General features: G+C 31.7%; 1 protein-coding gene across 2 annotated transcripts in view; it reads right to left on the bottom strand.

Moving 5' to 3' along the window:
• Positions 1-24278, bottom strand: part of GckIII (Germinal centre kinase III) — a 205204-nt gene extending 180926 nt beyond the window's left edge. The window contains exon 1 of one of the 2 annotated variants that reach the window (XM_088242444.1): positions 23789-24278. In XM_088242444.1, the coding sequence (XP_088098570.1) occupies positions 23789-23797 (9 nt within the window). In that variant the 5' untranslated portion in view covers positions 23798-24278. The remainder of the gene's footprint in view (positions 1-23788) is intronic. The other variant, XM_088242443.1, reaches the window with a different exon arrangement.
• Between the last annotated feature and the right edge of the window lie 282 nt (positions 24279-24560).

Below are 24560 nucleotides of genomic sequence, written 5' to 3'. Positions count from 1 at the left end.
ATCACTACACCACGAAGGCCGCTAATTTATACTTAGATAAAACCTTTAGTAAGTATAATTTTATACTTATAAAATATTGATCAACGTAGGGAAATCCCTGGGCCATATCGATATTTCCATTGAACTTTAAAATTCTATAAGTGTAATCGGTGATATATATATATATATTATAGAATGTATATAAGGTGGTCAAAATAATTTCTTAATTTTCATTGGGGCACCCCGTAATTTTGATGAAAAAGAATTACTGTAATTTAAAAAAAATAAAACTTAATTTTAGGGGTTGCTACCACAATTTTATTTTTAAAAGAAAACAGGTAGGAATAAATAATTAAGAACTATTGCAAAGAAAATTATGTTTAATAAACCTGTGAATTATATTTACGGGAATTATAATGTTATATTAGGTATAAAATAACATAAATAAATAAAATATTAATTAAATAACAGTAGTATGGAGGATAATGCACCGACCTAATTTAGTAACATGACTAATAATTATATACAATTTTGGTGTTTAACAGTGTAATTTTACTTTACAGAAATATCTTGAAAATCTTTGTTTTTAATGTTAATCATGTATGACTGTATGTTTTTTGAACAACATAAAGTTAATTAAAAAAGAAAGAAAAAAAAAATTGTGATTTAAAAAAAAAAAGTGTTTAAGGACCACCCTAATGCATATAGAATGTGACGAAATAATTTATATCACAAGATTACATATGTACATAACATATCTCATTCCCTCTAACTCGATTTGTTGGCTTTAACACCACATAATGCTGGGGGAATTACGCAACAAGAAGAATGGCAACAGTATACTTATATGGCTTCAGATACTTACACGGTTATTTAATCACTGTGATAAATACACTACAAATGCTTGGACGAGGCGAGCAATGATTATAATGGTTATTTTTGCAAATATGTGTAACATGTTACTACTATTTCAAGTGAAGAAAGGGAATTATTAAACAAGTATCTATAGTCACTATTTATTTTTTTTAATAATGAAGACATCGTTTATTATACCAGAAGAACTGATATTTAATGTACTCGTGTGTACATCGACCGCACGTTGCGGTTCAGATTTAAAATCAATAGATCGCCATACCAGTTTCTGTATATATCTAACTTCATATACAAGCTATACGTGTTACGTCGTAACATGAAAACAGGTTCGGTTTCTTCGTTTAACGGATCATTAGTTCCATATTAGTTCCAAAAAATATAGCTTCTAATTTAAACTAATCATTGAACTAAAAACATCATGTTCCAATATACAGACCAAATCTGTGGATATGCTAGTATTAGTAAAATACAAATTTAAATTTAGATAAAGCAGGAATACCCTTTAAGGATTTTTAGCTGCAAAACTTCATAGTCTATGAACTAACACCTGCAGTGACTGATCATCATACCTTCGTCATACTGATCATCATAATCGTAAAAAATATTAAAGTAAGGACACCGCAACATTAGTTAACAGTTATTAATATTGTTTATACGCGCGTACATATTTAATGTAAAATATATTTTGTTTATCTCATCATACTAGAGAACACACAGAATTACAGAAAAGGGAATTTTTATTTATTTTAATTTTATTTATTTAAGTTATGTTAAACTTTAAGGCGCCGATTTCTACAAAATACATGTATATTTATTTATTTATTATTATATTGCGTCAGGGTGCTGTTATATTTCTTATCGCCAAACCAATAAGCTTATAAAAGTGATATTTTACTACAAAAACCGACTCACGATTAGGTATTTCAATAGTGTTATGGCAACCATATTTATCAAATACATTATTCATTTTTTGTACAATATTTTAAGAACGTGCAAAAATAAAAATATAATAGTTGAACTACTGAACAAAAAATAACTCTTACAAAAAGCATTTTACCAAATCAATTCCATCATTCTAAACGAGATGGAAAAAAAAATTCTGGAAAAACTACAAATAAAAATTATCGATACTTATGCCACATTAACATCAATTAATAGTAAACAGTAATGATAAAGTATATATTCGTGGATATGTGCAAAAAATATAATATGACTAAAAATATTCGTATATATTTTGTGACTGTGGTATTTTGCAAGCATAATACCATCCTCAATCTATGTTTTCGATTTTAAAGTTATCAAAGGAAACAAAATTTTCAAAAAAAAAAAGTCATTATACAGACATTAGTTAGTTTACCTTGACCCATATAATATTAAGGTTTATATTTAGCGATATTTGTTCATATAGTAAATTTCTCTACCTCTATTCTAAAAATAATTTGATTATTTGAATAAACCTTTTGGTAATATAATTAGTCAATTTAGTACATGACGGAGGCACTTGAAATTTTTACACAAATATACAAAATTTTGGATATGTATACAATTTTAGTTAACTACACTGATAAACATCTGAAAAATAAATCTCTTACTTTCCAATTGTAACCGAGAGTTTGCCAATTAATTCTAGGTTTCGTAGATAAAAAAATCTATAGAAAAACGTTTTGGGGCGTCTTTGTATATTCTAAGAGAAACGACATAATTACCCACATATTAATTACAAAAATAATTTAAGGGCAAGCCTATTGTAACCTTCCACTTAATTATATACTTGCCTGATTGAAATGTGAAAAACAATGAACAATGGTCAGCGTAAGACTATTTTATAGGAGATACTTCCAAGTGTGTCGCGGTCTTCGAAAACAATGAATATCTATTTTCATTGTCAAAGAAACTAATCTGTAATCAATATAACGCCACTGATCGAGATTGGATTCGCAGTGTGTCTCTCGATTAGTTTACACGATTGGTGTATAGGCATAGGAATGGGCCTACAATAATACATATGACTTGTATTTATCAGTAGCGAACGGTGATTTTATTTATAGGTAAGCTATAAAAAAATATATTTGTACCTATTTATTTATTTATTGACACTTTATATACATATACAATAAATATACATATAAGGGCGGGCATATTGCCTTAAGGCAATTTCTTCCTACCTACCCGAACCGTTCAGTTTGAGAAAATTATAAATACATGGACATATTGAATCTTACAATTTTACACAAAAATTAAAAGCAAAGATTAACAAAAATAAATATATGTATAAAAAAAATAACACTTTACTATGAAGAGAGGAGAGGGGATGGGAAGGAAAGAAGAAGGATAAAGGAACAATTTAAATATTTAGATAGTGACATTTCAATCTCAACTTAAATGTAAATAAAGAAGGGGCGTCTCTAACATTAGTGGGTAGATTATTCCACAATCGAGCGGCTACTACTGTGAAAGAGGAGGCAAAAAAATTAGAGCGATGACAGGGTATTAAAAGGGTTCTCTCGTAGTAGGTACATAATATAATCAAGTGATATATACTATAAATAGCTATTTTTTCTGTGGTTCTATGTGATACAACAAGTCTCACCTATGAAATCAACTCAAACGACGTAACTTTGTGATATATTATATTGTGCAGCTATATTATCCATTAATTTTTAACTAAACACATAATTTAATTTTAAATTTTAATTTAACACATAACTTATATAAAAGTTTGTAAAAAATAGCACAATGAATTCAGTCAGAATTAGGTATTGTCATTAGGATTGAAATATCAACTGGCCGATTTGTTCTAGAAATGAATAATGCCAAAAATGGCCGCGTCGAGCGCTATGTCAAAAGTATCATCTCAAAGAAAAATAGTCCTTAAGAAATAATGTTTGAAATACTGTTTTCCAAATCGATAATCTTTAAAGAATTTCTGTAATCTGCAAGTTTACTATAGGAGAAAAATCTCGCCACTGGGTTTAAGATGTTCAAAACATAGTACACTTATTTGTATGAAGAAATAAGCTGAAGAAATCGGCTAGTTCCTTGGCTCGTTGCTGGCGCTGGGAGCGCTTTATTGATATTTTTATTTGGAGAAAAATACAAACGGTGGCAATGATTTATAAGAAATAGTAATTATTTGTTAGTTTTTCTGTAAATAAAGATACCGTAAAACATTATTATAGATAGTAAAATATAATTTAAGCTGCGCATAATCGCTTCTATACACGGTTCGCCCCTGGTACATATTCTACCTATTACCTATCTGCATAGGTCCAGTAAGTGTTAGGTATATTAGAAATCAATAATTGAGAATGAAATTATGAATAAATCTTGCGTGATACGATGTCTTCCAACGTGCGGAGAAGAGATTGTGTAATCTGACCAATGGATTATTCCCATTGATTGACAGAGGTTCAATAGAGCCGAACGGCACCGATAGACTTCAGTTAACTGATGTTTTTGCTAAATCAATACATTGTTATGTATAGTAGTGGAATATATAAGCATTAGTGTAGGTATTAAAGTCGTTAACTCTGTAACAACGCCCCGAGATGCCTTGAATTAAACAATCTAAGCACTTTGCTGTTAAGGCAGTTAAGTAGTCTGATGAAATGTAAGAATTCATACGATTTTGCCATTTTGCCAATTGCGCAAATGAAAAAAAAGTAAATAAACATTAGATAAGAACAATAATTGTCTTAAGTATTTCTGATAAAAAAATATACTTAAAAGTTGCATATAACTAAAATATACATAATTAACTTTCGACTAGGGCTGCGATTATGAACGGCTATCTTCATCGGTATATACCGAGACGATATAAAATAATGTCGATATGTATGTACGAAAGCGTGTATATTTGTATGAAAATTCAAGGTTTATTCGTCGGTAGCTGGTAATTGAGCATGTTTAGAAAAAAAAATGTAAACATGTTCTATTTTTCTTACAGAAAATCATATTTTACTTTGTAGATATAATTGAAGATAAATTTTAACTTTCCATCAAAATCGAGGCCCAGCAGATTGTGACTATTAAAATTTAGACTAAACTTAGGTACATTCGTATTTGTTTAAAAAATATTTAAGTAAAATTTGTTCTTATGACTGAAAGATAATAAATTGGTCAAGAAAGTTATTACAGAAAAAACTCAAATTTTGGTTTTAAAAAAGAAATACAAGGGTTTGAAATCACAATCACTAATGATATTTCTTAAATTTTAAGTTAAATACTCCTGCAATAATGGTTTAAAATTTTTAAATAGTTTGATCAACAATGTTTTGAGTATGTCCGAATGTTTGTAGAAATAATTGCCAAATAATTATTTTCAGGCGTTGCCTAGTAGGTGAATTAGTTCAGCCGGATGAATCTCAACATGGTAAAGGTTTCAGCTCTTTTACTTCACAAAGTCAACAGATAGAAGAGTTGAGGAAACGTGGATGTTTTAACATGGGCAGAATGGTGAATATTTACAGTGTGTAAAGTGGCCACTTACCTAAACAAACCAATGATAGGTTATAAGCCCTGTAAATGCCTAGACTTTCATATTCCCTTCTCAAAAATGTTTTCCATCTGTTGCCACAAATTTGAATAAAACAGTTTAGTTCAAACCCTTTTTTAACCCTGCATACTGAGTAAATTTCTTGAAAATTTAAAATGCCTTTATGTTTCGTGAAAATTGCCAAAAACTGTGACATGAAATAAAAGTGCATAATTGATGAAATAAAGAAAAATAATTGCATAAAAAAATAAGAATGGTAAACATCGGGTACACTTAGGTAACAAAAAACAAGATCTTGTGCTAGGTGAGGGTGTTTGATGCCAAAAACTGGATATAACAGTTTCAAAATATACGAAAACGAGTAAGGGAGATTAGTTCAGATATCTGATAAACATATATGAATGAATATGGAAATTAAGGGGAGTAAAAATAACACTAATTATTCATTTTAGATTCTGGTTTTCCAACATTTTAGCTTGTTTGAATATAAACATGCCTTTTAAAATGCAGAGAGCGTACAATATTTTTTATAGCTGTGAAAACGCAATAGGCGTCCTGTTTTACTTGTTACTAATATAATGAAGAAGAGATGAAAGTAATAATACTTAGTACAAGTAGTGGGTGTAGTAAGTTTGAATGGAAAAGCTGCCAACGATAAGGCAAAACGAACAGTGGAAGAGATAAGAAAGGTTACATTGAGAATGAAAGTAAAAACAGCAAAGAAAAAGTATTAGACAATGGAGGACAAAGCAAATAAGTTTCCTTGGAACTTCAGCGATATTAGAAAACAATGTTTAGGCGCAAACATCGCATATAACTTTTTTTGGAACTTTGCATTATAATTTATAACTAGCAGGCAAATGTGTTCCATGCTAGGATTTAGCCCTATTGATAAAATTTTGTGATTTTTCCAACATGTTTAGACATTTCTATGAATTTCATTGGAGTTAAAGCCGAGAAATTTAAGCTTATTTCTCCCTCATTCACAGCGTTTAGACGGTGCAATACCGAATGAGCTTTAAACAACAAATTTTATCAGACGAAAATGAGTCTGATTTATGTAAAGGATAGAGGTCAAATTCTTATCCGCCAATTTAGTCGAACGTTCAACCACACCATATAGGGTAGATTTATGAATAATTATTTTTCAATTTATTTCATTAATCAATAGGCAAATAAACTCACAACAGTACACCATGAGGCCAAGTAATCTCCACATGATTTATTTAAGCAAAATTTTCATTCGCGAGTAGAAACTAAATAAATAAGACCAAAACTGAAAATAAAAAATAAGTATCCACCCACCCTAATTTTTATTGGACCGAATGGATTGGCACGATACCCGTGAAACGGGCCCGTACATGACAGACACAATAAATCATTTTTAGAATAATAATATATAAGATAAAAACAATAAGTAAGTACTAAAATTAAAGTGTATTTTCGAGAGAATTAACGATGTTAGTACATCTATTATTTATTTACACTAGCTTGAAGTTAACAGCATTCCTTCATGTTGGGGTTCTATATTTAAACGTAGTTATGCAGAAAGCAGCCAGCCATAGAAAACTGAAACTGAGATAATAGTATTTTTGTGAAAAGAGTGAATAATCACACAACTACACAACAGTCTACACAACAGTTGGAATGTTTTCGACTTTAACAAACGATAAACAATGACCGCATTCGTTTTTTATATTACAAACAAGTATGCATTTGACCAGTTTTAATGATTTTTAAAGTACCATAAGATTTTTCTAGGGCTGTGGGTGTTTCCTGCAAAATTTCGAAATGCCGTTTTTGTGATCGACACCATTTTCAGAAGGTGATTAATACAGTTTTTGTGTGAAAGCGGTCTGGCTGTTTTTGGCCGAACATATAATTGACCTTACTGAACCCGAAAAGAAAAGACAAGTGATACTCTAATCCACAAATTTGAAATATCCAGTGAACGGATATTCCAAATTTGTGGATTAAAATGTCACTCGTCTTTTATATTTTTTTATAATAAATTACAATGAACTTCCATCAAGAATTTTCACATACATCCTTAAATGTTTTAAATCTTAATACTATTTTCCATCACAGTTATTTTTTATAATTGTTTGAAACAAGTCAAAAAATGTAACATTTTATAAGAAATATATTTCTATACTGTTACGTCATTACTTAACGATTTGCTTTTTTAGTTTGCATTTTGTTTAGTTCTATACAAATACACCCAGGTGACACTTATGAACATTGGAGTGTAATAAAGACAAATTTTTAATATCAAATTTGCGAATGATCATTAAAAATACTATCTATTTATCTGATCTGTTAAAAGTAAGGCTGGAATTTCGTGTATGTAGAATGATAGGTGTGATTAATGGATAAATATAATATATAAGATACGAAGGAACATTGCGTTGGAAAATATTTCATAAAATAATCGATTATTACGGGCCAACATACAAGTTTTGTACGTTGGCCCATAAAAAAAAACATGCCAAGTGGAATAAAAATGCAATCGAAGCTTATTACGCCAGGAGATATTTTGAAGTTAACTAATATACTATATACCATTATATTATTTTTAATATAAAAAGTAAAATGACACATTAATATATTACATATACAAGAAAATACATAATGGGCACACGATGCCTTTTTTACTTACTGAGAAAAACAACACATATTCGCGGAATCCCCGACAATGATTAGTGATTTTTATATGCGAGTACTTGGGTACTAGTATATCTGTTTTAAGACGGCACCCTTAATGTAAAGGCGTTTGCCTCACGCACGGAGGGTTTCAGGTTAGATTTCCGGTGAGATTAGAATATTTTTTCAAATAGTAATTTTTTCAAGCCTGGGTGTTTTGTGTTGCGAGTTGTGATTCACCACTGTGATTGGGTATCTTGGCCTGTTGTTATGCAAAAAAAAAAACCGTTAAAGGCCGAGTAGCATTTTTACAACCAGGTCAAAAACATAGGGTTGTTTGGCACACGACTTTAAGTACACCTATGTACAGTCATAAAGATACAATGGTAACGACCTCGCTTTTATGGGTAAAATCTATACTATACAAATACAGCTATATGAGAAAGAATTATTAAATTTACCTACATATACAGGTGTTCTTTAAACCCTGTCACATCCGAAACCACGATGATCAGTATGGGCAAGAAGACATTTTTAAGGGAATAACCCGCTAAGCCTCTATTTTGAGGCTTGTCAGCAGGTGGGATAGAGGAGATATGGAAGGACGTAATGAAAAATACACCACAACACCCAGACCATTTGAGAAAAAAATCTTTCTTGGATTTTTTTCTTGCAACTGGCGGGAATCGAACCCGCGACGCCAGCTTCACAGATAGCCGTCTAACCAACTGCGCCACGGCGCCTGTCGAATGAAACCAATAGAGTTCCTCCTTCCTAACCAGCCCCTAAATGGCTGTACAAGCCCTTCGGAAAGTTGGGGTGACTACTACGTAAGTAGGGAAGAAAGTTGTCTTTAGTATATTATATATGCATCTGTATTTGCTTGCGAACATTGACATTTGATGGTGCTATAAAAATTTCCTTCACGTTTTCCGCCGAACATCTTGAAAAGTAATTTTGACGTTGCATCCGTACACTCGCAGTTGGAATAATATTGGAAATGCATAAAATACGAGAAGCCTTATATAAGTAATTCAGATCGTTATTTAAATATGAAAAAGTGCTGACAACATATTTAATTGTTAAAGTAGTGGAAGTGAAAAAGTGCGATTAAGTTTACTCGGAAAATTTGAATACTATTTTGGCAAGATTTAAGAAACTATAAATAAATGGGAAGAAATATATTTTTTAACTAGTATTGAACTACAGGTAAATTAACATAATAAATAATCTTCTTCTTGCGGTGCCTTGTCAGGTCCCCCCACGTTGGCGATCGCTAAAGCGAAAGCATCTCGGTCCTGAACTGCTCTTATATTCCTCAGCCAGGACAACTGGTTATTGGATGTACTCGCCATAGTGATTCCCTGGAAAATATGACCAGAGTGGTTTCCCGTTGCCTTCGCTGGTGGATTTTTCTGTCCGGGTTACCTTCCCTTAGCTGGTTATTTCCGATTTGGAGGCCCCAGAAACTCGCCATTTATCCCCTCGTTATCTGCTGTGATCACATCGTTATGAGTGTAATCCCCTTGCCCAGGGTTCGCGACGTGGACGCTAACGAGTTAGACTAGTCAGTCACCGGTGGAATGCAACTGGGCGTTCGCAGCATTTTATAGAATCACATCTTTAAATCAAATAAACTTAGATAAAATAAATATGTATTGTGTATGAAGACATTCATGTAAATTTTCAATAAAGTTTTTGTGACAGAAGTTATTTGAAGTGACACGACGCTTAAATTAATTCTGCCTAAGGTTTAAAGTAACATCCGAAGTTTAGTTTTTCAGGTCAAAATAACAAATGGAGCTACGAAGAAAGTTTTGAATTTCGGATAAGATAACAAAGTGAACAAGTAATACGATATGAAAGTTGTTCTTTCCTCATTTTCTCCATCAAAAGTGATATCCGAAAGGAGATTGAGTGATGGGGTGGAACCGGTGGCGGTGAAGCAAACGCCAAAAGACAAATATAATATGTCATACCCCAACGTCACCTAAACTTTCACACTAGATGGGAAATGAAAAATTGTTCTTGAAAAACTTAAATGGAGTTTGTAAAAATAAAGGTGTTAGGTCTACCGTCGTAAGATACGTGAAAACAATAAAAGGGAAGGGTGTTTTCACTGAATTACCGATGTTTCTAATGATCACCTTAGGGCCATTTGCACCAAAAAAAGTTAAATATTTGTTTATTTATTAATTTTATTTATACAAATCATTTTATTTCCAAATTACCTGCTTCACTAGGTAACCCTGTATCGAGTCAGGAATTGCGTTTTTTTCAGTCGAGTCAGTGGGTATTTAACATACTTTATTATAAATGAAGTTTTCCACAAATATTGCTCCGATAAGTCCATAATCCATCTTTTTATTTCTATGTTTGTATTTTTTGATTCCCTGAGCTTTTGCGGCAAGCCGTTACAGACTCTTGGTCCTATGAACAGGTGACTTCGCTGTCCGTACACCGCACCGTAAGGAATTTATGTACGTTGAATAGTTATTTACCGGAAGACTTCGTTTTCGTTTGCGTATAAGTAAGCTTCGTTTAATGTTTTAGAATCTGAATTCGAGTGACTTTTAAGAATGTTTTTCTTATACTCATAACGTTAAAAATTACTTCTAATTGTTGCGTTTTTATCCAAATGGGCAAAATTTGTTGTTTTATCGTAAATTTTTTTATGCAAATCATTTCGTCCATTTTGACGAAAACGGAAAAAGTATTTTTAATTTTAAACTTTTATAGGTGCAACTGGCCCTAAAGCTAGGGTTTCCTAGGACAGCTGTGCCAGTATCTTAACGGCCGTAGTGAACGGTGATGCGGTGGGAAGCCGTCGTAACGTCGTCTAGAGAGTGGTTTCATAGGGAAATGGTGTTAAATGGTGTTGATAACACCGTTTTCCTAGGAAACCACACTCTAGTCATCGTTACGACGGCTGTCCACCGCATCACCGTTCACTACGGCCGTTAAAAAACGGGCACCGCTGTCCTAGGAAACCCTAGCTTTAGCGACATTTTTATAAATCGATCACATTGGCGGGATCGTAGAACAACGTAAGAGTGCAAAAAATGCGCAATTAACTTTATTTTATATTTGATATTGAAAAAGTTATATGAAGGCTTTTTTTCCAGGTTTAAAAAAATATATACATATATAACTAACCCAAGTATCAAATGGTATACTTTTGTACTTATCAAGGTGTGACATAAAGTGTAAAAAAAAATTAAACCGTTTTCACTTAAAGTTGAAGAAAATCAAATGCGCCGTTGTTCTACGATTCCGACGATATGTCCAGCTCTCATATCCGGGCGGAATGAAGAATACAGTTCTGTACTTATGACAGTCCGGAAACTCTACCCCTCCATACTTTTCTGCGCGTCTCGACTTTTGACCGGTCGACCTAAGTACATTTATCTAAGGTTTTGGGTCTCGGCTCAGTTTCTCGGACAAACATTTAGTCGCGTGCTAAATAAGCAGTGAGTCAGTGTGTATGGAGTACCCACTAGAAGTTGGGAGCTCGCCCAAGCGTATCGATGGGCGAGAGAGCAATCACATATCATGAGAAAATTCTTCAGCATTCGTTATTGTTCCTAAACAATAAACTTAAACTATGCAGCATAAATAGAGCCAATATGTAGCAGAATGGTATACTCGTACACCTATAGCAGTTTTTTTACAACTTGTTTTTCAACTTCATTCGCTAATGTTACGAGTAGGTATGTGTATATAAGTATCGTTAACAACTATAAAATAAAAACTTATTTGTTATTTGTGTTACGCTTAAGTTTATCATATTAAAATAACACGACTATAGTTTCGGGAGAGCAATCCTCCTATCGCCGGGATACAAAACTGTAACAATAATAAAAATGTTTTTCATTATCATACCCCGGTCAACACCCGATGGTGTATAGTGCACTAAATGCTGTATATTGGCCTTAAACATTGGGTGCCAGTCCAGGAACATGAAATCAAGTGTAATTCATTATGAAGTGTTACGAAGTGAATGCCAATTCAATCAATGAAATTGTTAACTACGTTAAAAGAAATAAGCACAATACATAAATAAAGTAACCAAAATTGCACGGATCATAAATATTTTATTTCGAGAAACATGAGATAAATAATAAGCGACGAAAGTAATAATACGAGTATTAATTAAGATTAGTTATTGCATTGATTTACAGTATTGATTCTATTAAACATCAAAGGAAATCAAAATTTAAAGTAATGATGTATTTTTTTGAAGAGTTGGAAATTATTATTAAATAATCATTTTACAAGCAAGTGTTTAACAGGAGGAAAACAGCATATTTCCCTTGCGGGGTTTAGGGATTAGAAAGTATAGGGGCAAAAGGTAAAGTGCTAAAATTATAACGCGCTCCGTCAGTTTTCGCAATCTCCGTCTTGTACACGAGGGATTTGCAGGTTGGTTGTGAAATAAATCGGTTGTCTTTCTCTAGCCCACCGTTATACCTCTGGCTCTGCCTGCCGCCCTAGGAACTATCGCCTGTACACGTTCAAGTTGATGCCACAAAAACTGGATACCAGTAAATGCTGTCTCATCATCCCACACTCATCAATCCTATGCCTCTAGCCACCGTGGCGTCGCGCGTCGATTCTTATTTAAAGGTGAGTTGAACTATATGGAAGGTTATCGGCTAGTCATTGAAGAGTCAAAACTATTTTAAAATGAGAGCTCTTATCTTACATATTATTTATTTAGTTTACGGTTTTAAAATGTACAGAGGTTAATTGTTTCAGGTCCCGACTAGCTGGGAAAGTAGTGTGTTCAGGCAGGAACAGGCCTTTTTACATTACTTTTTATCATTAAATGATGCTTAAATGATGCTTAAACAATTCAAATCAATAATAGTATCAAAAAATTAAAAATATATAGATATAAATAAGAAAATATATAGAAATAAATAAGAAAACATACCGACAATAATAAAAATTGAAACATAAATACAATTTATTATTGAAATAAAAGACGAGTGATACTTTAATCCACAAATTTGGAATATCCAGTGACCGATTTCATCGCTTTCGCGACATCTTCGAGACTGGTATCTTTATATGAGGTATGGATAGAGAATTCAAAATAATATGAGAGTAAATTAAATTAAATTATTTTTGTCTTAAGGATCATTAACAAAGTGTTTTAGGTTAACTAATGAGTTAATATAATGACCGAATGATTAGTTAACCTGAAACACTTTGTTAATGAATAATGAAGTTGATTAAGACAAAAATAAATTCATTTACTGTCATATAATTTTGAATTCTCTATCCTTACCTCTGTTTTGTATAAATACATTGAATTTCGTAATAAAAATAACAGTTACGAAAATATCGCGAAAGCGATGCAACCGGTCACTGGATATTCAAAATTTGTGTATTAAAGTATCACTTGTCTTTTATTTTTATAATAAATTACAATAAACTTTCATCAATAATTTTCACCTTCAAACTTAAATGTTTTGCATAAATAGAAATTAGAAAATATACCATTAATAATTATAAAACGACACATAAATGCAAATATTAATATTAATGAGAAAATTAAAACAAAAATGAATAACAAAACATTTAAAAAAAACAAGGAGATATTTGAAAATTAAACCAGACACAATTCTTAGTCATAGAAATAATTTATAGGATACAAAAGGTCTACTCTTTATCCACCTGCTCACCATCTTCTGCAACTGACTGCCTTTATGTCAAGGTCCAACATGTTAAAAACCCTGGGGCCCAATACTGTAAAATGCCTCTGAAGAAAGGCAGTTCTGCTTTGAGGTACCCTAAAGTTTATGCTTATTGCACATCTTGTTTCAATATTTTGTTGGATTCTATTTTTTACTGAAGACCAGAAATTAGTTAAAACTTCCCTAACATACAGCTGTCTGACAATTAGTAAATTTGTTGTTTCAAATAGAGTATGAGGTGTAGGTGAGTCGCAGATTTAGCACTATTTTCAATACTGTTTTTTGGACCATGACCAATGGCTTTAAAATTGACTCCAAACAACCACCCCATCCAATTACTTCATATGAAGCAACCGATTGGAACAGTACAAAATATACTGATTTAATCGCTTTGTAATCTTACTTTCAACCTGAATAATATAACACAAATATACGATTATACGCATAAACTTTGTTCTCATTCTCTATATAAGATAATATTTACCATTCGTTTGTTGTTCGAGATTCCACGGGAATATTTACCAGTGACTCAAAACGCGTACAGCCTATTTATTACTAATAAAGGCAGAGATGATACAATTGATAAAAATTAATATTTTATTTTAATCTGTAAGGAAATAACTTACTAATGAACTACTTTGTTGTTTTTAATCACATTGTAAGAAATGATAAATAATAAAAATAATGTGACCTCACTGGGGTTACCCGTGCCGAGAACACTTAAGAATATACTTTTTTTTTATTTTTACATGTGAGAATGTACAAAAAAGACTTAATATACAGAGAGAAATAACAAAATGTTCAGACAGTTTTAACTTTGATAGAAAAGTAAGAAGATCAGAAACCGGTCGGTAATTAAATAAATGAAAAGTGGTTGAAAACAAAGTGTTTTTATTATTAGTTACAATTTCAAGTACCTACGTCGCATAATCATGAAAGGGATTTTATCAAATGGCACGATGAGTTTAGGTCGATTCTTAGAACACAGCATTGCCAAAGACCGACAGTACGAAGTCTAATGCTTCAACTTCGATTCGCATATAACGCAGTGTCAGCCAGTACACCTAGACTGGCGGCTTACAGTTTAGATGTTGTAATGTCTTCAACAAATAATAATCAAGTTAAGCAATAAAGACTTGATACCACCTACCACCCATAATACTAAAAAATACGGAGGTTTGAGACGAATTGCGGCAGTTATTGGTGTGACGAAGTTATATCTACTGCCTTCAGTTCATAAACAAAACAAAATAGACAACAACTAACTATGATTAAAGCTTTTAAAACCTACGCAAAAGCGATGTAACACAAAAGTTACGAAAACATACGGATATTAAAATAATATGTACTTACCTACTTGTATTTTTATAAATCTTTATGTATCCGTGGCAGGTCAGTAAAATATGAGTAGGCAATAAAAATTCTAACTTTATAAATTTGTAATGATTTAGATAAAATTATCAATAAAACTTCTTGGTTTAGTTTCACTTTTATTTCTGGTCGAACAATAAAGAGAGGTCTCAGCAAAATATCCGTACGAGGTTTTCTCAGAGCATGATTTATGTCATACCCAAAACCCGTACGACTTTTGCTCAGATACATTTCTCATTTATCGCACCGAGAGTGTTCAATATTCCGGAAGAGCGTATTAAGCTCTCAATGACAAAAACTATTTTCAAGAAAGGAGTTAAGGACTAGATTTTCCTCAGTGAGAGGGATTTGAGTAGGAAACTCCTTGATGATTTTCCGTATGTTTGAGTTTACTGTTTACCATATTGATACGCCCATATATATGTTTTTCTTAAAAATATTTTTTATGTTTCTGAACACAGGACTTTTAGTCCCATGGATTTGGGAATTATGTCTCAAATAATGTACAATAAACCTATGTATGTAAATAAATAAATTTAATTTTGACAAATGAGCGCTTTCGCCTAAGAAGGCATCTTCGGGACTGGTAATTTGTTAACAACATTTTGAACTTTTATAATATTTGTCCCAAGGTTTGGCCAATATAAGAAGATCACATAAGTATTTTATTAAGGGACAGACAACAAAGATATTATTACAACTGGTTTGCAAAACTGTTAATTTTTCGGAAAGTTTTAGACCGAAATTGGGATTAAGTTCTAGTAATTTCTATAATTCTTGTTATTTAAAAGGTAAGAAAAGAACATATGAAAGAAGTAACAGAGTGGTAAATACAGTTTTTAGTAGATTAACTTAGCACAATACTTTGATTTTATGATAGGGAAGTTTACATATTTTAAAGGACATATATAAATATTATATTTTTGTTTTTGAACTGAAGAAATTATTATTTTGATAATAAGTTGTTGATTATATCATTTTTCTTGTAAATAAATAAAATAACAATTACGACATTTGAGGCTGGAACGAACAAATATTAAAATATCTAGAGATAAAACACTTGTGATATTAAACTAAAATACAATAATATTTCATTCAAATAAACGTTTAAATAAAAAAATCATTGATATAATGAATTTGTAGCTGAAATGTTTTAATTTCTATAAAATTATGGAGGAAATCGCAAAATGTAGTCACACTTCTAAAACTCGTCGAGTTTATCCGAGGCAATAAACTAGTTGGGCAAAGCTGGAAAATATTTTCTTAAATTTTCCAGTATTTTTGACTGTCTGTTTTTCTTTTTATATACCTATATGTTTTAATATCGTTTTTATTTTTATTTTTGTATAACTCATTATAATGTTATATTATATTGTAAAAGGTACTTGTGCCGTATAATAAATACATAAATATAGGTATATATAAAAATCCATTTCACATGTTTTTATCAGTATTTTAAGAATGTGTGATTTCCCTATTTGTAATCAGTATTAATTGACTATTAATTTATCAATGTTTATTACAGCTTTATTGCCGGTTCCGATTAAAATCTCGAATACTGGACCATATTTTGGACTAGTACTATTATGGGAGTAAGTTATGTTTAGTAATTATAGGTAGTTATTGCACTTACAAGATAAATTGATTTAGTTAAAAGGTAAAACTTGAATAATGTACCTTCTAAGAAATTTTACACAAACAAAAAGTGGCTTAATGAACTAAAATAGGTTAAGAGATAAGAGCTTTGCCCGGGTATAAAGTTAGTATGATAATAACTTTGATAAGTTTAATCAAAATCCAAGTACTCGGTATGGTATGGTATCTCCAAGATGATAATTCCAAACTGATTTAAATTTTACATCGTAGGTATTTTTACGTTTCCAAAACTGCCCAGTTATTATCGAAATTTAGCATTCAAAATACTTATTTTGGTCTGAAGCACTCAGTCAAGTGATAGGATGAAGACCATAATAATTCAAGTCTGTTTTTAATTATAAATTACTTTTTTATATTGGAAAATATAAAACATGATTAATAAAAATTGTAAATTACAGTTTTGAGTATTCACATTTTCGAGTTTTTCGACTGTTATTATTGAGTAATATTTGTATACTAAAATAAACACTAATATTAGTCAATAGGTATTTAATTCTTAGCATTTATTATTAAATTTGTTTTATGTTCGTGGTGTGCCGAGGCGAATGCGAATACGAATACAATTCTTTATAATTAGTAAGCAGATAGGCACTTAAGCAGTCAGAAACTTAATTAAAATAGTAATAACGGAAAAATAATTCACTTAAATAAATTATTTTACTTGTGTGGTTTGGTTTTCATTCGAGCCAATACTTGCTGCATCTCCGTGGGAAAATTATTTTCGATAAATACCAAACAATGTTTATTTAATATTGTGACCACGTGTGATAATACATTTCAAACAGCTAGTAAAAAGGATTTTACCGGGCGAAGAACATTTGTCGACGAACGTCAACGCATAAAAACCATATTGCAACAGAGATGAAGAACATTTAAGAGAAGGTAATATAGAAGACCAGGCATCTACAGGGCTTATGACCTGTCAATGGCTGGTTTAAGTGGCCACTTTACACACTGTGTAACATTCACCATTCTGCCTATATTTGAACATCTATATTCCTTCAATTCTTTCATATGTTGATGTTTGTGAAGTTAAAGAGCTGAAACGTTTATTTATGCAGGTGAGATTCAACGAATTGAATTATTTCACCTACATACTAGGCAACGCCTGAAAATATTATTTTTTCAATTTCTATACTTCTTCTTCTATATTACCTTCTCTTAAATGTTCTTCATCTCTGTTGTAATATGTTAATATAAACAGCTCCCCAGGGAGTTGAATCCAGTCCTTGTCTACAAAAATTTGGACAAACTCAAAATATTGTGCATAAAAACCACACAAAAATATATTATATATCAATGAAAAAAAGTTTTTTTTTAAATGAGATTAGATTACTTCCAAACGTAATTATGAATGTTTATTTTAATAAAATGATTAATTGAATGTCATGTTTTTTTTATATATTAAGATGGGTTAGATACCGACTTCTGCTATTGAGTTTACGACACCGATCACGGTTACCTATCAAGGTAGCAGTAAATAAGTAGGTATTTAGGTTTCTTTCTCAGCGCCTAAAGCGTTATCGTTAAACACTTCAGAAAATAGCTACTAGTAACACCTGCAGAGTATTATTATATAAGAAGTTATTGAACAGTACTTACTTTACCTAATACGATAGACAAGAAACTCATTGCTCACTATGCGAAACATAAAATTATTTGTTAGTAGAATATTTTGATCACAGCAATATATATTTCTCCCTTGTCCCTAAATTGAGATCTGGGGCCTTATTCTGTAACTAATTCGTTTCGTAAATTTATTCGTATCGTAGGAGAGGGAGAGAGCGAAATACGATTTGGATTGCGTTAGATTGTGATCGATATATGACGAACAAACGAACTTACGAAACGAAATTGTGACAGAATAAGCCTGCTGGAGCTTAACTTGCTATTAAGTAGGAAATAAATTATGGAAAAACGCTGCATTGAGGAAGTTCAGTGGGTTTTTTATTTTATTTTGTTGACTATTAAACTAAGCCAAATTTTTTTTTTTTAATTTTTATGTGTCGTATTATCAGTGGAATGATTTTTAAAGTTTTGTATTTCTCAGGTTTTCTTCCGCTTTTTCTCGGTCAGTTCTGCCAGTTGGTCCGTTGGCGGTAAGTAAACCGGAAATCTTCAACAAATCTCTTATCATTCGTTGATTAATATAAACTAGTGACGTTGTTCAAAGAAGGGCGTTTTTTTTTTTTTTTTTAAATCGTACGTTTTCAAGAAACTTTGCCGTATAATTTAAAGCTCTAATTTTTACCGCGCGTAAGAAAACATATTTTGTATCCAATTTTCCGTAGGGTTGAAGTTCCTGATTCGTGAATGCGGTCTAGTGCGAGGCCATGTGGGCCTTTCAGTACTGATAAGGGTAAAAAATAAATGTTTTTTTGTTATCTCCCCAGAAACATAAAAATATAAAATTACTATGGCTACCGCCACCGGTTATCCAAGTAGGTGCTTGTTAGATAACATTATAATAGTAGCTCTTGTTGGCACTGTCTTCAGGCGAGAGGCGAGTTCAGGTTACGGCGATCTGTATGCACCGTTATGGCCAATAGCCATCGTGTTCCACTCCGCATGGTCGTCTTCATACTTCATTATCTGTTCGAAACATTAAACATTTTTCGGATTAATCTTGTATTTAATCACCTCTAAAATGAGCTACCATTAAAGAGGTCAAAAGTTTGATTATTTCCTGGGTCCTTTATTCAAGAACCTCCTTCTATATAAACTCCAAAAAAATGTTAAATGGCCGTCGAATCTTGGACGTGTAAGCTTTCTAGTCGAGCGGAATTTATGAAGGTTTCAAAAATTAAAGTAGTAACTTATTTAGTATTTATGGATGGTCTATCATGGGCAGATTCGATGTTTAATCATAGGCAGAAAGTCACAATATATGTATCGTCGCCAACTAATTAAATCCGCCACTCAATTGGGCGGCTAGGCTGTAAATGCTGACATTCAATTGAATGGCTAACAGACGCCTAGACAAATTGTTGAAAGCAACGTATAATGAAAGGGCTGAACGTCGCTTAGCCCATTTAATTTTAAAACAACAATAATATTTTTTTAGTTCTGTGAAGTAACGATAAGTTAAGATAGGTCGGGTTAAGTAAAATAATATATTTTTTTACTTAGCTCAATCCTCAACTTAACGTGATAAGTTAAGTAAACAAACTATTTTTTAGGTATCTTAATTCATTCAACGAACGGCGTAGCCATTAAACTGAATGGCGGCATTAAATGAATAGCCTAGCCACCCAAATGAGTGGCTGATTTAACTATTTGGCGGCAACATATACAAGACGTAATCACTTAAACTACCCGATGGCCTATCATAAACCCTTGTAAATATGCCTAGATTTTCATATTCCCTTCTCAAAAACTTTCTGTATCTGAGGTCTTCAACTAGAAAGTCGGTAATCCCGAGGTTCGGTCCTTTATTCTTAGAAACATCACGATTATATTTGAGAAAAAGTAGGTATTTATTGTTCGTTTTAAAAGCCGTTTACACGTGAATAATGTAATATTGTTTGTTCCAGGACTCGACAACTGTCCACATGTAAACGGCCCTTTACGCATAAGTAGGTAATGGAGATTTGCACATGGTTAGAGCAAAAATGTTTTTTTTCAATGAGGAACTTCAGCCCTACGGGAAATTGGATCCAAAAAATGTTTTCTTGCGCGGGGTAAAAATAAGAACATTAAATTGTAGGGCAAAGTTTCTTGAAAATGTACGGATTAAAAAAAAAAAATATTTTAATAAAAACGCACTACTTTGAATGACGTCACTGGTTCATGTGAATCAACCTATCATCTGAGAGCTATGGAAGATTTCCGGTCTGCTTGTCACTTCTGGACCAATGGGAAGAACTGAATGAGAATAATGAACCTCTGACGTTACACGCGGAGTTATCTCAGAAATACAAAACTTTAAAAAATCGTAGCACTGATAATACGATATATAAAAAATAAAAAATATTTTTTTTGACTTAGTTTAATAGTCAATAAACAAACTTTTTTTTAAATTACTGAACTTCCTCATTAAACTTAGTAAGGCGTAAGTATAGCCTGTGAGCTCGCCAATACATGACAGATGACATTAACATAACCATAGAAAAACATAGCAGTTGAGCTCTCAGAAGTAAAGCAACGTGAATGCAGCAATGCTTGAACTACATGTCAATAATATTCTAATAATAAATAATATTATTTGGCCATACGGAACTTTAAAGCACACCTTGGTTTAATTACTAATAGTATTTTATCGGTTAGGTAGGTGTATTTAAAAAAAATGTTGCGTACCTGAAAAAAGCACAAATAATTATGTTTTGTAAATGATGTCAGTAGCGACACTCAGAGAGTGGCTTTGTGACGTTTTGACATTTTTTATAAGAAATTCATGGCGTAGCCGAAATACTGTTATAAAAACGAGGATGTTTTTGTTGATTGACGTTAGCAGGCGCTACCCAGGGGCGACTTTGTGGCGTGAGAAATTATTTAAAAAAGAGATTCATGGCGTAGCCGAAATATTGTGATTAAAACGAGGATGTTTTTGTTGATTGACGTTAGCAGGCGCTACCCAGGGGCGACTTCATGACGTGATGAAATTATTAATTTAATTTTTTTTTTTTCATTTTACATAGCGTAGCCGAGATAAGAAATTGCGTGGTGTTTCGAAATTTAACCGTGTAGGTAGCCACCTAGTTACAATATTATTTTTGTATTTGTATAACTCCTGTTTTATAATGTTTATGTATTTATCGCTATAAGAATTAAACTAAATATAGTTTTTACTTTTAATCGCTATCCGTTTTTTAAATTATGTTTGTAACACTCAGTAATATTTATTTTTCAAGTATTCAATGTTATTTTTGCATTTTAATTAATATTGTTAATATAAAGCGTATTTTTATTTATTCGAATTTACTAGACTGTTTTTATTACAAAAAATAAAAATGCATATTTCTCTATGTATTTTTCTGTTATAAACAATCTATAAAAATAATACACATCAAATTTCCATTGTCTGTTGATTTTATTTGCAATCTTCTTTTTTTTCGATGGTTAAAACTCTAGGAAATTCAAAGACAATAAATTTTTTACTGTCATATATTGGCGAGCTCACACGCTATACATAGCCCCTTAGTAACACCATTATTCAGTATTCACCTGCATTTACAGAATTTTAAATAAAATATAGATCATAATTGTGATTTTTTACAACGTTAGTTTATTGGTTGTATACAGATCGTTAAGGAAATACAAATGGAGATAAAAATGTACCATCAGATTTAAGTTTAACACTGATTCGAAGATTTATCACTGATTCGGATACCCCGAAAGTTAAGCATTTCGTTAATTGGAGACGGTTAGGATGACATGATAAAATTTGGATTTATGAGTTATTAATACTAAATACTATCTTCGATTATACTAAAAGTAGTACTTATTGTGAACTGGAATGTTTAGAGCTTCGATACTCTAGTTAAGATGGAATGAAAGTAAAAAAAAATCGCAATTGAGGGCCGTTTTTTCATAACACGACATGACGACAATCGCTTGCCATAAAACGTAATTTTTCAGGAGAGGGTTTTTTGTGATTCTCCTTAAATCGCGTGAACATTTTTCAAAGAAATTACACTTTACAACTAGGCCTGGTAATCTAATGTTTAATTTATATATAGTTCATAATTTTCTTTTATGTTTTATTAGCACCAATTATAAATTATTGAAACTAAGGATCAATATCGATAAAATATCGTGTTTTGAAAAAACGATTCTCGATTTCAATAATACACAAGTATATTAGCACTGAGTATTAAAATATCACGAAACACTTTACTAACGTTGATAACAATTTGATAATGTAGGCTACCCATAAGGCGAAATGCATGGCACAAAAACATTTAAAAAATACAATACAAACAAACAAACCATCACGCCGTTTCCCCGTTAGGGTAGGCAGAGAGGATAGAACGCCACAACACTCTATCTTTGCATACATATCTCGCTTCCTCTACATTCATACATCTTCTCATGCACGCGCGCCGATTATTCCGACTTTTGACATGTCCATCTTTAAGTATTTGTTGGATTTGGTCATAAATACAATTCAATAAAGTAAAACTAAAAGCGTGGGTGTTATTTTTTTCAGTTAATAATGTTTATTTCTTTTCTAGTGTAGGTATTTAGATCTCAGTAGGAGGCTATCAAACAATCTAGAAAATATTATTTTTTTCCTTGGAGATAATTACTTGCCGAGTTTGAAATAATCGTATTTTCTTAGTATTTACATCTATTACAAAGACGTTGGTTTCAGACGATTAAAAAAAATATCGGGAGACGTACGTGTCGAGGGGCGTACGTTGTACGTACATATTTATATTATTTAAATGTTAACTTCCAAGAAACGGGAAAGCAATCATCTGACAGTTGACTTAAATAGGGTTATTTCCACGTAAATTCACTGAAATCAGAGGAGAGATTTCGTTACAGGATTAGAAGAACGTAAAAATAACAAGATGGGTATTAGTTATTATAATATATGTTTTAGAACGATTTGAATGCATCTGAACTGTCACGTGGTTGTGTCCAAAGAATTTATTATTGTGTTCGATTCTCTAATAAGGTACTTCGTGAAAAAATATTACATTTAAAGAAACCTTGCATTATACTTTGTACACAACATATTCGCACAAAAACTTTGCATAACGGAGATAAATACTATTTGAACAACCGATTATGTATTTTGTTACACGTTTCCAAATAAAAATGTAGAGGTACTCGCGACGTACTGAGTTTTTTGTGCGTAGGTACAAAAAACTCGTTTGTTACACAATCCAAATATAGACCAGTAGCAATAGTAATGAACCATAAGATATAAAAAACCGTAAACTTATAAACCTTATAAATTACATTTCTGTTCTGCTGTATTCATTTCGTGGTAAGTGACAAATGACATTTGATTGCATCGGTAATACGCGAAACGTCAAAAGAAGGAACTTTAATTTGGAATTTTAATAATACATTATGGCCTTATACATTGATGTTACATTTATTTATAAAATTTGAATACCAACCTCATTAAAGGCCATAACTCCGGCCGATTGTGACCAGGGCACCCGACCTCCGCAAATTTAATAAACACAGTTTATCAAAACAACCCAGTCGAACATGTAGTTGTTTATAGAGCACAAAAATAAACTGCACTAATTAGAACCCCGATTAAAAACAAAACTGAACATATCGGGTTCAACACAAAATAAACATAAAAATTAACACATAAGAAAACACCTGACAAATTCACAAATCACTGAAAATTACTAACATTCCTCAGGTGGGATAGGCACACATATTATCGAGAAAACTAACTAAAACACTTTGAGAGAAAATATATAAAAACAACTATTTTCATCATAAATATTGTCCTATTTTTATCATGTGTAAACTTCTCAATTAATGGCCGAAATTAGTCGAAAACATTAATATAGCACGACACCGCTCTACACGGAGAACTACTACCGCCATTTTGCTTTGATGTCACTTTGAGTGTTGCAAGTCAAGGTAGAGAAAATATCAGTCTTGCCAGTATATAAAAATATTTACCCCATAAATTATTTCAACATATATTTTTACAAGTACTTAATTTGAAATATTTTTTGTTTGCGTTACACTTTTTTTCAAGAAAAAAACCTGTAATTTACCTATAATTTATTCGTTCTTAAAACACTCATGAATATACTAAAAATAAGACACAATTAGAGGTACAAATGAGTGGATAAAACAAATAATCAAGATTTTCACAATTTCATAAAGCAATGGCCTTCAGTAATAGCATAGCCTAATTA

The sequence above is a fragment of the Micrasema longulum genome, unplaced genomic scaffold, assembly GCF_059751315.1.
Source record: "Micrasema longulum isolate JH-2025_06_02 unplaced genomic scaffold, ASM5975131v1 h1tg000138l, whole genome shotgun sequence".
Lineage (NCBI taxonomy): Eukaryota > Metazoa > Arthropoda > Insecta > Trichoptera > Brachycentridae > Micrasema > Micrasema longulum.
This window is presented reverse-complemented; position numbering and strand designations above follow the sequence as displayed.